The sequence below is a fragment of the Lepisosteus oculatus genome, chromosome 28 (genome assembly GCF_040954835.1).
Source record: "Lepisosteus oculatus isolate fLepOcu1 chromosome 28, fLepOcu1.hap2, whole genome shotgun sequence".
NCBI classification, from domain to species: Eukaryota; Metazoa; Chordata; class Actinopteri; order Semionotiformes; family Lepisosteidae; genus Lepisosteus; species Lepisosteus oculatus.
Window position 1 is genome coordinate 1149702 of NC_090723.1, and position 13481 is coordinate 1163182.

The window sequence follows — 13481 nt, forward strand, 5'->3', positions numbered from 1 at the left end:
AGTCAAGAACAGGTGTTTGCGTCTGCAGGATAGTAGCGTAGTGCTGGGGATGGACTGTAGGTTTAAGTGACTCAAGGCAGAGAGAAGGATTACAGATGCAGCCTGCAGAATCGTGTTTTAAGGGTCTACTGGATAGAGGTCAGAAATAGCGCATTCGTACTTGAATAATAGTCAAACATTCTTAAATGATATACAAATGTATCGCTCAATACAGTGCATATGAAAATCAGAATCAGGTAGGGTAGTTTATTTCAACAACAAAGTTTGAGGGCACATCCCACACACCTGCTGCTCTTAGCGTGACGCGATCCTCCTATTAGTATTGATCTTAATTGAACATGAGCTTGATTCCCTCTTGTGGGTGGAGAAGACTACTCTCAAATCACATTCCTCAAACAGGTACAGTACACATCACTTATTACTGTGTTGGTCATTCTTTCAGATTTGAAGAATCCCATAAGCCTGAGTGTGTTTGAAGATCAGATTTACTGGAGCACTCGAGAAAAAGGAGAAGTGTTCAGGCAGCACAAGTTTGGGAAAGGGTCAAAGGTCAAACTGTTGACTGCTGGCCCATGGCTGACCCAAGTAAACATCTATCAGCAGCAGAAATACAATGGCAAAGACAGTGAGTACACGCACAGTCAAACTGAAATCCCAAATTTTGCAAACAACCGAGTTTAAGGTTTCTGTGCTATTGTACTGCCCTTCATTCACATGTCTGTACTATTGAGTCTAATGTTCCAGTAATCAAAATACTGTATTTCCCATGCTAACACCTTCTGTACTGGTTCACTGTGCGCATCTCAGCCTCTTTTGGGATTTAGTTGCCGTCTCCATAGAGCAGGCAAGCAAACATGCATAAAAACCCATCCAGGTGACCCCTCATATTTGGAATGCCTTTCAAGCTCCAGAAGACTGTTCCACCATAGCATGGTCAAACATGTCCATATTCAGTTACCGTGATTGTCTGTTGTGATGTAGACATATTCCAAGTCATAAATCACAAGTTACATTTTCTCCCTATTTAAAAGGCATGACCAAGTAAATGAGGTTCAATCGCACACTGTAGATGCATTCCTTTTTTTACAATGTTTATGGAATTCAGAACAGTGAGAATACACAATCCATCAAGGAAACTGAGTAGCAAGTAATGACACTTGGGTTGGGGATAAGGGCTCGATTTCTGTGATCAGGAACTGACAATCGGCCTGTGTCTTGTCTGGTTCAGTCAGTAACCCATGCAAAGGAAATTGCAGCCACCTGTGCCTTTTGCAGCCCAGGGGGTATTCATGTGCATGCCCAGAGGGCACAAACTTCTTCCTGGGCAGCTTCATGATCTGTGATGCAGGTAGGTGAATTTTCCACAATGGATTTTTAACGGTTTTCACAAACTGAGCATTGCAGTTCCCTTGATGGAGAACTCTGGACGTTAGACTGTGCAGAGCTGCCCTGCTTGTGTCCTGACTAAATTGATTGTGTGAAGCCTTATCATACCACTTGTAGACACTGTTTAAAACCCAATATATCCTTGGAGTTCAACACAGCACTGTATCTGAATGATTTATTGTCATACAAATCTCCTTTAGTCCTGTACTCTTAGGATATAAGTACCTGTCTGCTGGGACAGGCTTATCTAAGACTGTGCTATGAGCTGTGGGAGGCCAAGTAGTGTGAATGTGTTTGCAACGTTTCCTGTCCCAGTTCAGGGTTTGATCTGAATCTGTGATCACAGCTGCAAAATTTAGTCATATAGAAATTACACTGTGTTGTGTATTGTTCATCCATGCAGTGATTCATTTTTGGTTCACTGCATGAAAGAAATATATAGAAGTTGCATAATGAATACTATATATATATATGGTTATTAATTCTTATTTCTAACATTTATCATACATTCTCTTGGTATGGCTGCCTTAAAATCTCAGTTTAAACAATCGATTGATTTCTCTCATGGTTATGGGTTATCTGAGGCTTAATGTGCTTACATTCAGCTGATTTCTCATGTACATTATTCTCGCATTGGCTTTCCCAAGCTATCAACAGGACACCTCTCTACATTAAGTTACATATGCAAAACGACTTTGCAAGCTTTTATTTTCAAGCAAATTCTAATTCTCAGCTCTCTTTCATCTCTGCAAGGGTCCGATCCTGTGCCTCCCACACCTCCCCTGTGTCTGTGTAAGAATGGCGCCACCTGTTACTACGACGATGGTCAAGCCAAGTGCAAGTAAGGAGCTGCTGCAGCAGCAATTTCTTGAAGCAGCTGCATTCTTTTTCTTTTCTTTTCACTGTATTCATTTTTGTTCTTAAATCCTAACAGATCAGGATCAAACACTTCCCTCTGGGAGAGCAGCTATTTCCTAAGTAAATTACTAGAATTTATAGATGTTAAAATCAACAAACCAATATTTTTGTTTGCCCTCTAGGTGTGCTCATGGTTGGCATGGAGATTTCTGCCAGATAGGAGAGAACCATCACTTTCAGCAGTCAGGTACTGTACATGTCAACATAACAGTCTCCTTTAGCAAGCACAACCAGTAAGAGATCTGCCAACTAAACCACATAATATCCTTGTGTAATGCACATTGATGCAGATGCTTTTGGTTCACGCATTGTCAAGTATGCCCTTCACTGTCATGCAATGAAGATCAGGTACAGAGATGCAACTTGAAGGGAATTGTCCATTGATGTCTTGAAGAAAGGGAAATGTGCTTTTCAAATGCAGCAGCAAGTGGTGGTGCAAAAGCCCCAGATGACAGAAACGCAGTCTGGTTAATTGCAGCCCCTTCATCCCTGCAGCAAAGGACTCAAGGTGGTTCTACAGGAAGCTGGTGTGAGACCTTAGCGGCCTATGGATGGAAAACTATGATCCATCTGAGGGATAATATATACAAAATAAAATCCTTGGATAATCAACCCAAGGGTTTAAATGGTCCCTTAATCATTAGCTTAAGTCTTGGATTTGTGTAATATATTTTCAGGTTTGACTCATGATAGAGCCCATATCCTCTGGATATGTGCTAGAGACTTGGAAAACCATCTGAGTTTAGGCCTCCAGGGGCTGGGTGTCAGATTATCTGCCCTTCGCCAGGTCTTGCCTGATTGGTTTTGGGAAGGGCAGAGGAGAACACTCTGCGGTGGTAGAGCCTGTACCCTCAGCGGATAAAGGCTGATGCACTGTCGTCTGTGTTTGTAGTGGGTCTTGCTGTGGGAGTGTCCCTGGCCGTGCTGGTTCTGTTGGCATGTCTGGTCTATGCCGCCCAAACCAAATCCAGGCTCAGGTCGGTCATGAGCTACGACAGCATCGTCAGTTTCTTCAGGTGAGTCTGTGCACCAGGCCACCGGTCAATCAGACCAGAAGCACATGTCCCTCTTTACAAATTCTTCTTCTCAAAACGCTTTCTGAGCCATAAAGAAAAATATTTACAAGTGTAAGCCTTCGTTGTAGGAGTGAATGATGTGATTTGGGTGAAATCACGCAGAGCTATAATATGTACTATATTAAATGTGGTTGTATGATAAATAACAAGGTAAAATAAAGTATAGAATAAAGTTGATACATCATAATATATAACTACAAAAAGATTGTGAAACTTTTATTTTGCCTAATCATTATACAAAACCAATGCAGTGAATTCATATTTTCTACTTTTTCACAAAAATCAGTAGCCTAATTTGATGGATAATTTTCATTTGTTAAATTTATTAGTCACTTATCTCCGGTAAGAGATTAAGAGAACATTACGATTGTTGAAAACATGGTATGAACTGAACTTGGAAATGACTATTTTCATTAACTAAGTTTGGATAGTTCTTAGTTATAAATAATGTATTGGTGGATACTTTAGTGTTGATGCAGACAATCTCTCAAAAGTCTTTCTTCTTCAGAAACATTCATTTTCATTCACAGAGAAGAAAGCTGGTGTGAATCAAACTATTAACATATTAACTATACCAAGCTCCAGTTCACACTGCAGTGTCATTGTATGATAATCATGTGCTCCAAAACCTTTTCATACTGCCACACAGGTGGAGCATCCTCTTCAGCCACAAAAAGGGGTCCTTGTGCTGGCGCGTAACCCCCATTGCAATGTCTGGACAGACTAACTCATCCACTCGAGTCCAAAAATAACAGCAGTTTCATACATACAATAAATATGCTGCAATATTTTGCATTAATAAAGTTTATCTACGATCTGTCCTTCATTGTAAAATGTTATGTACTGTAGCTGCCATGAACTAATGTGCAGTTTAGTGAGTAAATATAATGCCTAAATAAATAAAACAGTGGTAGCTAATTGATTTGTACATTATGTTTATTGTTGAGGGCTCATAGATACATCAAGCTGCTGGAGACCAGGTCTAAAATACTAATTGTGCTGCAAACACCTTTGAAGTGCTGTTGATTTGTGCACACACACATTGTTAAATAATCATAAAAGAAACCGAATGTCAGAGAAGCACAGAAGCTTAGAATGCTACATGTTATGAAGACAGACTTCATAATGGTTTGTAAAAAGTATTTTCTTACAGGCAGTAAGAAAAGTCCTGGGTTGAATGTTGGGATGGGGTGCCTTGTCGGCTGCACGTTCTCCCTATGTTTTTGCATGAGTGTTTTCCAGTGCTACACTTTCCTTCCACTGCTTAAAGACTGGTTAGGTTTGATCAGCTCTTCTGATTTGTCTCTTTCTGTGTGGCCCTGCAATGGACAAGTTTACCGTCCAGGGTGAGCAGTCTTATTCTCTCGGAATCACCTTGTAACCTGTGCTTCTGGGAACAGGCTCTTTGTTGGTGACCCTCACCAGGAATATCATCTTGCTTATATTGGATAGACATATAAAATTGTGCGTCTAAATGATGTTTTTCAGGAATCATACACAACACTTCAGTCCCTCCAATGTCTCACACACAGCAGAGGTGGCAGTCTACTTTGTAAACCTCAGTCCGGTCTGTATTACTTTATCTCATTATGAACGTATTCTTTCACATCTGTTTCCTGTGAATCTCAGTCTCTTTCCCAGTGAATCAACCAGGTGGTTAGAGGAAGTCAGTGCAGCTCTGCATAATTTTCCAAGAACATCTGGTTGATTATGATAAATACAAAAGCGAAAACAAAGCATTGCAATCAATGCAATAATAATCAAACTATTATAGAGTTTAAAATGTCATGTGTTTTGCTATGCCTGCTTGAAGATGTTGTACTTCATTTATGACAGAGGGCATGTAGCAGTGAGTGAACTGGCAGCTGATCTTTCACGTGAGGGGCAGCATTGCTGTCTGACAGTGCTGGGGCCCTGGCTTCAGTTCCTGGGGTGCTCTCCTCGTGGAGTTTGTATGTTCTCCCCATGATAAAGACAAATACCAACAGCCAATACTTATTTATAATAATATAAAGCTATTTACCTATAAACCCAAAACAATTCTCTCAGGATGAAAAGTAAACAAGTTATTGAAAGATCTCAACAGAGATATTGCAATGAAGGCATGAAACAGTCCTTGAAACAAACCTGAAATAAAATAGGGATTCAAAAGTGTTTGGAAGAGCAAACCCTTCTATGTATAAATATCATGAGCATTATTACAGTATCAAGGTCACAAGGTCAGGCTAACGACTACTGCAGTGAATGTGTCTGTTCTCTTTAGCATTGTGTTGCATGTACAGTACATTTTAAAAGCATCAAAATAAAAATCTAATGCTTCTTCTAGCCTGAATGCTATTGAAAACTGGCTTAAACCGGCTGTGGCATTATGTTCCCCTTTAGAATACATATTTTTTAATTTTCAAACGGCCTCTAGCTTTTCACAAGTTATTTTTGAAGCCAGAGAAAGGCTGGCTGTGTCCCTCAGGCCTGACAAAGCACTGTGTCGGAGTTTTGAAGGGCAGTCCTTGGGAAGCCAGAGGGCTCTTTATTGCAGAGCACTGGAGTAGAGCTGCGAGTGGGCATCTCGCTGGGCCTGTTCTCCATGCACCTCTCTCTCTCTCTCACTGTGGGCTTATTAGGATGCAACACTGCACCTTCTAGCAGTCTGAAGGGCACAGGCTGGCACTTGTCTGGCTGAGGTTGTGCTAGCTATTAACAGATTTTAACCATTTTCTTCTCAGCAGCAAGTGACTGCAGATGCTGAAGCACAAAACGGAGAGAACTTTGACAACCCAGTGTACTCCTCTTTGACTGTTAACGGAGAGGTACCAAACTCTGCTACCAACACATCCACCAAGGTATTGGCATGATGTTGATCATATACTGCCCAAGAGACTAGATCCTAATAGCTCCATAAACTGTATGCTGCCTTATATCTATTTGAAAACTCACAAATCCTAAATCTGTAACGAATGGAAAGCCCGCATCTGCTTGGTAACTAATTGAATCCAGAGTTTTCCCAAATGAAATATAAAATGTGCTCTTTGGATAAAAGTCGGGCCCAGGACAAGAGCTGGAACTCTGTTCTCCCGTTAATAGATTAGAAATGCATAAAGTGTTGATCCTCAGAAGAGCAAAACTTGAAAATGATGTGGCTCTGAACTATTTGCAGCTAATTCCCATTCACACTCTTCTAGCAGAACGGGCTTTAGTTGATGACATAAGGAGGGTAACGTTGTGTGAGACTGAACTGCATGGTCCACTGGTTCAACTGCTGTTCAACTGGATTGAAAGCTGTGGATTGTTCTGGCTGCACAAAATGGAGGATTGTTGATGTTCTCGACTATATACAGTATCATGGCGAATTGGTACTTAGAATGAACTTGCAACATTACAGTGGGTTTTACAGTACATGGATTAACACAAAGCTTTTCATAATTCCACTGCTTTGGGGGCAGTTTATTTAATGTGTTGTAGTTCTGCTACTTAGTGGAGCCTTCTCATTTACCACAAACTGTTCATTATGCTGTAGGACAAACAGAACGGATAAGGTAAACGAGGCTTGTGGTTGCTTGGGAATAACAGTGCAGTTGGTTGAATTGTTCTTTTTTTCTTCCCGCAGATCCAAGGTTTATTCAAGGATAATTTGCCCAGTGACGCTTTTGACAATCCGTTTTATGAGGTAGGACAAAGGGGATTGCGTTAAAACAATCGTGCACCTAACATGCACATTGTTTCCCTTTAAGACTCCAAAACAGTTCAAATAATTTACAGTAAAAGTCCTTCACACGCTTGAGGGTGTTCCTTTACCCAGTAATTACTTAAATCATGTTTTCTACTTGTTGCCAAGATCACAAGATTTATTCATTGCTCCAAGGTGTCAAATAAATTCTGTTGCCACAGTTTTCAGCTGCTGTGCCTCTCTCCCTATCCACTAGAAAAGCTGAAAAGCTCGAAAAACTCTCTGAAATCACTTTTGTATAAACCGATTTTATCCAATGTGTTACTTATAAACTGTGCTAAGGCTTGAAAGCTCTGGAGTCCTTTGACATGGAGGGGACAATACAGTAGAAAAATGGAATTGCCCATGGTGAGAGTCTGTCAGCTTGAAGACTTACTGACAGCTACTGCCCGATAATATAGTGCATCCTTCCTGAAAATAAGACTGATTGTTCTGCCCTTTTGGACTCTTTTGATCTGCTCGCAATTCATGATTCATGTTTGCAGTTTATCTTTTTAGACAGTTGCATAGCGTGTCTGACACTAAAAACAGTGTGATGAACTGCAGCAGCAAAGTGATAAATAGTGCAGAAAGAAAACATTCATTACACTTCGGGTGGGGTGAGGAAACGGGGTGTGTGGCATGCAGAGAGGTGGTAAGCCCAGTCCTTGATGGGTTTCTAGGTTTTAGCTTTCTAATTCTTTATGGATTTTCAACATAATTGTGAAGCGGCTAGCAAAGCTTCATCACAGTGCTGGGGCCCTGGGTTCAATTCCTGGGGTGCTGCCTGCATGGCGTTTGTACTGTATGTTCTCCCCATGTTTGTGTGGGTTTCCTCCTACAGTCCAAAGACATACTGGTAGGTTAATTGATGTCTGGGAAAACTATCCCTGCTGTCCAGGGTGTCTCCATTTCTTGCTGGGGTAGGCAGGAGCTGCCCCACGCTCCTGTATTGGATAAAGCAGTTAGAAAATAGATGGCCGATGGTGCCTCATACTGAAGTGTCATTTACCGAATGGCTAAATAGCGTGGCATATCAAATCTCGTTAACCCAAGCTGCAGGGAAGTACATGGATGTTGCACAGCACTCAGTGTTGGGGGGTCGTCCCGGACAGGGAAGGTGAAAACAAAATGCTTCTCCTTGAGAGAGTCTGAATTGAGAGGGCAGCAAGGTTCAAAAATAAAAAAAAAGACACAAATTTCCCCTTGGATTCAGATTTAAACCTAGACAACCTTTGAATATGTGGGGAAATTTATCTATACAAATTAAATAGGAAAAGTATAAGAATGCATTGTATTCCTCTGGTTTTAAATATGTAATGTAAAATTTAATATCTACTGTATGTATGGAGAGAGCTATATGGATTTAATAAAGCTGTTGAATCTCTGTATCTAATTGCTAAACTTTTATAGTATTTTTCTTCCTTACTAAGCATGTTTTTCTTTAATATAGTAATTGCAAAGGTCATTTTGTTTAGTCTTATTTTAGAAGAAAAATGCGCTGTTGATTGTGTTAGTCTGGAAGTTGGCTTAATTGCCAACCTCCTTGGCATTTTTAAACAAATGCTTTGAACTACTAGATTCTTTACACATTTTTTGTATTCTGTCACTTGTTTAACAAGTTTTTTTTGTAATTTAATAAGATCTTTTTATTTATTCATTGAAGTTTTATCCTCATGCTTTTCTTACAGGATTCAGCAAACAAGAATGCGGAGAATCAGTAATTAAATTCTGTGGGAAAATACAGGTCTGTGCAATCTGGAAGTTTCACCTGCTGTAATTACGGAAATACGTTACACCTACTGCAAAGCACTTCACTTGGAACTGCGGAATACCATCAGAAGGTTATTGCGAGACCCAGTCTATGACTTTGTAACTGTGTAATTAATTCTTTATATTTGTCTTATACAGTAAATGGACTCATTGTAACAATTCTGAAATAAATGATTTGATTCCTTATGGCTTGGTTTCAAATTTGGAAGGCAATGACAGACGAAACTGAGTGTCTGTGCCATATACAGTCCTTAAGCATATACTGTTGGGCAGTTGGTGCATATGCCATATGGCTTGCCCAATAGATACTTCAGATGGGTCTGGAAGTTGTGAACCAGAATGCATCTACATATTTAGTGAACAAGCTGTGATGTGGGGTATGGTCAGCCTTGGCTTTAAACTGGGTGATAAATACTTTACCACACTGATCCTTGCAAATACCGTGAAGCAGTATAGTACATTTCTCAGAAACCTGGAACACGTTTTATCACAACATCGCCACGGTCCAGTACAGCAAAGCATACTGTAGGTGTGTTATATGTAGGGAAAACCACAACAAACCCATCGTAACCATGGAAAAGATTCTACGGAAAATTCTCCAAGCTAAACTTTCAAGTTATAGTGGATACAAAAGTTTTATCCAGTTAAAGTTTTTATGGACCATTTACACTTTCTTTTAACTACTATGGAAATTTCCCAGGAAAAATGCTCAGTGTAACAGTCTCCAGTCCAGTAGACTGGACCTCTTGAAGTTTTACTGAGACGCCATCAATATTTAAAGTTCTCATCTTTCTTCTCAGTTCCGCCCCACTACAGAAGGCCACCTCCTCTTTCCGATGGAAAAACACCTTCATACAGCCCAGGGATTCCCAGCAATGTTATCTGAACAAACTGAAACGCTCAAGTGCAGTTCAAGTGCTGACAGGAATATCAGCCAGTTTAAAGCCTTTGCTCCTGGCTGCAGCTGTTTGGAAGAAGAGCCTGACCTTGTAGCACCCCAGAGGAACAGTCAGGGAAGGCAGCCATAGATAGGATGCAGATAAATGACTGAGGCAGAGAAGAGGCTGTGCTGTTGCATTCTAGAACCCAGCAGCTTCTTTCAAAAAATCTTCAACTTGAAACCAAGAGCCCAGACATGAGTACTTGGGGATATAATTATAACTAGTCACAGACCATGATCAAAGCCGCAATATCAGCCATTGCGGTTGCAACCTGTATAGAAGACTTTGCTCATCATCCACTGGATAAGATATCCAAAAGAAAGTTTTAAAGTTCCCCTGTGCATTTACAAAGTTCATAAGTGTAATACAGACAGTCTCCGCACTCTGATTTCAGTAATTGAACTAGTTAAGTGGATGAACTGTGTGATGACTGCATGAGTAACCCATAGATTCTGTTTTTGCTTAAACTTCTTCATCCTATTCTATCCTTTGCCAGAATCCAAACAGAATAGTTCGCATTTTATACGTTTTTGAAGAGGTATGAATTACACAAAGATTGTGCCACATTTCTTATCAAATTCCAGAAGACGAGCAAGACTGTACCTAGTCAGCCCTGGGAAGGGAGACCTCAGCTTGGCGCTGTAAGTGGTGTTGAGAGACCAGTAGGGGACACTCTGGGAGCTGAATTTTGTACTGTGCTGTACTGTAGATGAGAAGTTAGAATGAGGTGCTGACTGTTGTTGTTATCAAAGATCCCATGGCAGAGTTCAAAAGAGGAGGAGTGTTAAATTCCGTGTTCACTCTGGGCTTGTGCAAACTGACCTCTCTTAAGTTCCCTCTTGATTTAGCTATGTGCCATTGCTCTACCTGATACAGTATGGGATAAAGGACCTAGCTTCTGGTGCAGAAGGGCTGCTACACATCACCCAGGTAGGGCTGCACTTCAGTGGTGGATGGAAGTGGGTCTCCTTCAATATGTTAAACTCTGGGGTGCTTTGGAATTGAAGGCAGTATAAAATACAAGGAATTATGAATGTTATGTGTAAAAGCGTTTACATCACAATCCTACAAAAAACTATGAAGGTAACCATTCTATCACACAAGAAGGATTCATATTAAGTTTCATAGTAGCTTTATGCTTGCCATAATTTCCTTACAAAATGAGGAACTGAGAAATTTCATTTTTCAGAATAATCCCTGTGACTGCAGAAAAGCACATAGCAGATTGAAAGCACTAAATCTTTTTAGCCTTACTAGACGATGGCTCATGTGAGTCTTGACTGAGATTTTGAAGAGGATTAAAAAAAGCAGATTTAACCAGTAATGTCAGCTCTAGACATAAATGGAAATATGAAATTTGATTCATATACTGTTCTAAGCATTTCTTTAGTTTTAGAATTAAAAAAATATTTTGTGCAGGATATTGTAAAGAAAGAGTACCAAGAAAAGAGTATGTAAGGTAAATATAAGCCTGTAATTAGCTACCCAGCTATGCTGTTAAATCTAATTCCATTGCCTCTTTCAAAAAATGGTTTGCAAATGACATGTTTCAAATGGTAGGAACAGTAGCTTTATCTGGTACATGGTATTAGAATTAAACTCAATCAGTATACTGTACTTTTGTACTGTACCTTTAAATGGAAAAAGTGCATACTAAATACACATTGTTCTACAGGCTATATGGCCCATCTACTTTTTTTGCTTTCAAAGCCTTCCATCAAAGGGGAAACACACCTACACTTCCAAACTTCTGGACAGTTTTGTTAAGGAAAGCTGTATGAACACAGGTTGTCGCAAGCTTCCGTTTCCTATTTGTTGTGTACTGTATGTTCTGTATCAGCAGACTGATCGCATGAGAGGAAGTTATCTGGCCCACCCTGCTAATTTAATATCGAACAAGGGATTTTAACTAGACATTCCTGGACAGGAGGCTGCTACATTAAAGAAGTTATGGCAGTAAGCCTGTTAGTTCTTTTACTTTGAAAAAGTTCATTCCAATTGAAATTTTTACAGACTGATGTAAAGAAACGTAGGAATGTGATGGGATCAGAAGGCTGTAGCTACAGAAGCCATGTGCCAGCCTGCAAAACTGAAATCTGAATCTAAACAGCCAAGGGCACTCCCTTCATGTTCTGCCAGAGAGAAGGTTTTACTTGTGGGTTTGCACAGTTTTGGAAAAGACAGAGAGACACTTTACTGCTTTATCTCATACAGAACATGAACATAACTTTGATGAAGTGGTAGGATATAAGGAGCAAGGATTTGCAGAACAGGTTCTTAATGTAACCCTTTTAACGTGAAACTCCCATTTGCCTAATTTTCGAAGTGCCTATTACTAAACAAACACCCTATGATGTTGGAATTGGCTCTTTTGAATTTCTATATTTTTGAGAAACACACAGAAGCCAGATCTTTGATGAATTCCATTTTCTAACCACTTCATTCAATTCTGGTTTGCAGGGGAGCATCCCATGACACACACACAGATACACACAGGTCCAATTTCCCCAGAAGGCAACTAACCTAACAGCACGTCTTTGGACCGTGGGAAGGAAACCAGAGGACCCGGCCATCTGAAATTGAACCAGGGCCGCTAACCACTGTGTTGCCCTCTGTTAAATTCTCTAGCCCCAGTGAACTACCCAAGTAGTCAGGACCTTGGGTTATTGAACTTATTTGAAAGATGGAACCTCTTACAGCACAGGCTTACTATTCTGGGGCAATAGGACATCTACAGGGGAAATATTGTAATCCTTTCTCTTTTCCAGTCTCTGTGTGGGGTTATTCAGTACAATATGTCCAAATACAATTTGTATTCAGTGTCCACAGTGTAGTTCTGTTTTGTACCCTTTGCTTTCAAGACTGGGCTCAGGCTGACATAACCCTTACCAGGAATAAGTAAGATTCTGATAATGAATGGATTCAGCTACATTATTCTTTCCCTCATTTACCTGTTATAATATAAGATGTGTTATGAAAACTAGCATTAACAAACATATTTTGACTTTCCTGCTTGGGTATATTCAGTGTGGAATATACAGTAAACATCTGTGACAGCAGTAGGTTCTGCTGCTTAATTATCTGTGGAACTGTGTGTCTCATGAGATTTCGGCATTGTTGAACTCTCCAATAGTAGCGTTTGGAAACCCCAAACACCACCACAACCAGAAGCTGTTTCCTTGTACTGAACCGGGTTTTCCATCCAAGGTTGGGGAGCTGGGAGCGTGGGGGTCGTTATGACTGGGAATCCCGTGTTCAGGCCCTGGGCGCTAACCCGAGATGAAAATCGATAGGCCACTTAACAGCTCAGAGCTTCTCTGAGTCATTTTGACTACCTAAACTGTGAAACAAGAATGAAATCCAATAAATATCGACTGAAGTGTAATATGAGCCCAGACTTCATCTTTACAAACTAAACCTGACGTGAGATGCTGTTGTTGACTCTGGCAGTAGGCTTGCAGCAGTACTGTTGGGGAATGACATTAAAACTAGAAAGCGTGTCCACAGGTTGTCTGCTGTTCCGTTCTTTGAATTTAAAGTAGCTGACATCAGCAGCTTTGCCTGTCATGTCTTTTTTTGGGTTCATTATCCTATTAAATGATCTTTTCTGCCTTTTCTTGCTTTGAATATTTGCTATTCCAGAGGCAGCTCGCTTCTCTAAAGCCCAATTTTAAACCTGTGCAG

At 40.3% G+C, this 13481-nt stretch overlaps 1 protein-coding gene across 1 annotated transcript in view; it reads left to right on the plus strand.

Moving 5' to 3' along the window:
* lrp2b (low density lipoprotein receptor-related protein 2b) overlaps positions 1 to 9042 on the plus strand; it is a 63516-nt gene extending 54474 nt beyond the window's left edge. The window contains exons 69-77 of the mRNA XM_015361864.2: positions 443 to 625; positions 1229 to 1348; positions 2140 to 2227; positions 2427 to 2491; positions 3197 to 3320; positions 4869 to 4947; positions 6104 to 6220; positions 6985 to 7044; positions 8775 to 9042. Coding sequence (XP_015217350.2) covers positions 443 to 625; positions 1229 to 1348; positions 2140 to 2227; positions 2427 to 2491; positions 3197 to 3320; positions 4869 to 4947; positions 6104 to 6220; positions 6985 to 7044; positions 8775 to 8807 — 869 coding nt within the window. The 3' untranslated portion in view covers positions 8808 to 9042. The remainder of the gene's footprint in view (positions 1 to 442; positions 626 to 1228; positions 1349 to 2139; positions 2228 to 2426; positions 2492 to 3196; positions 3321 to 4868; positions 4948 to 6103; positions 6221 to 6984; positions 7045 to 8774) is intronic.
* Positions 9043 to 13481: the final 4439 nt, after the last annotated feature.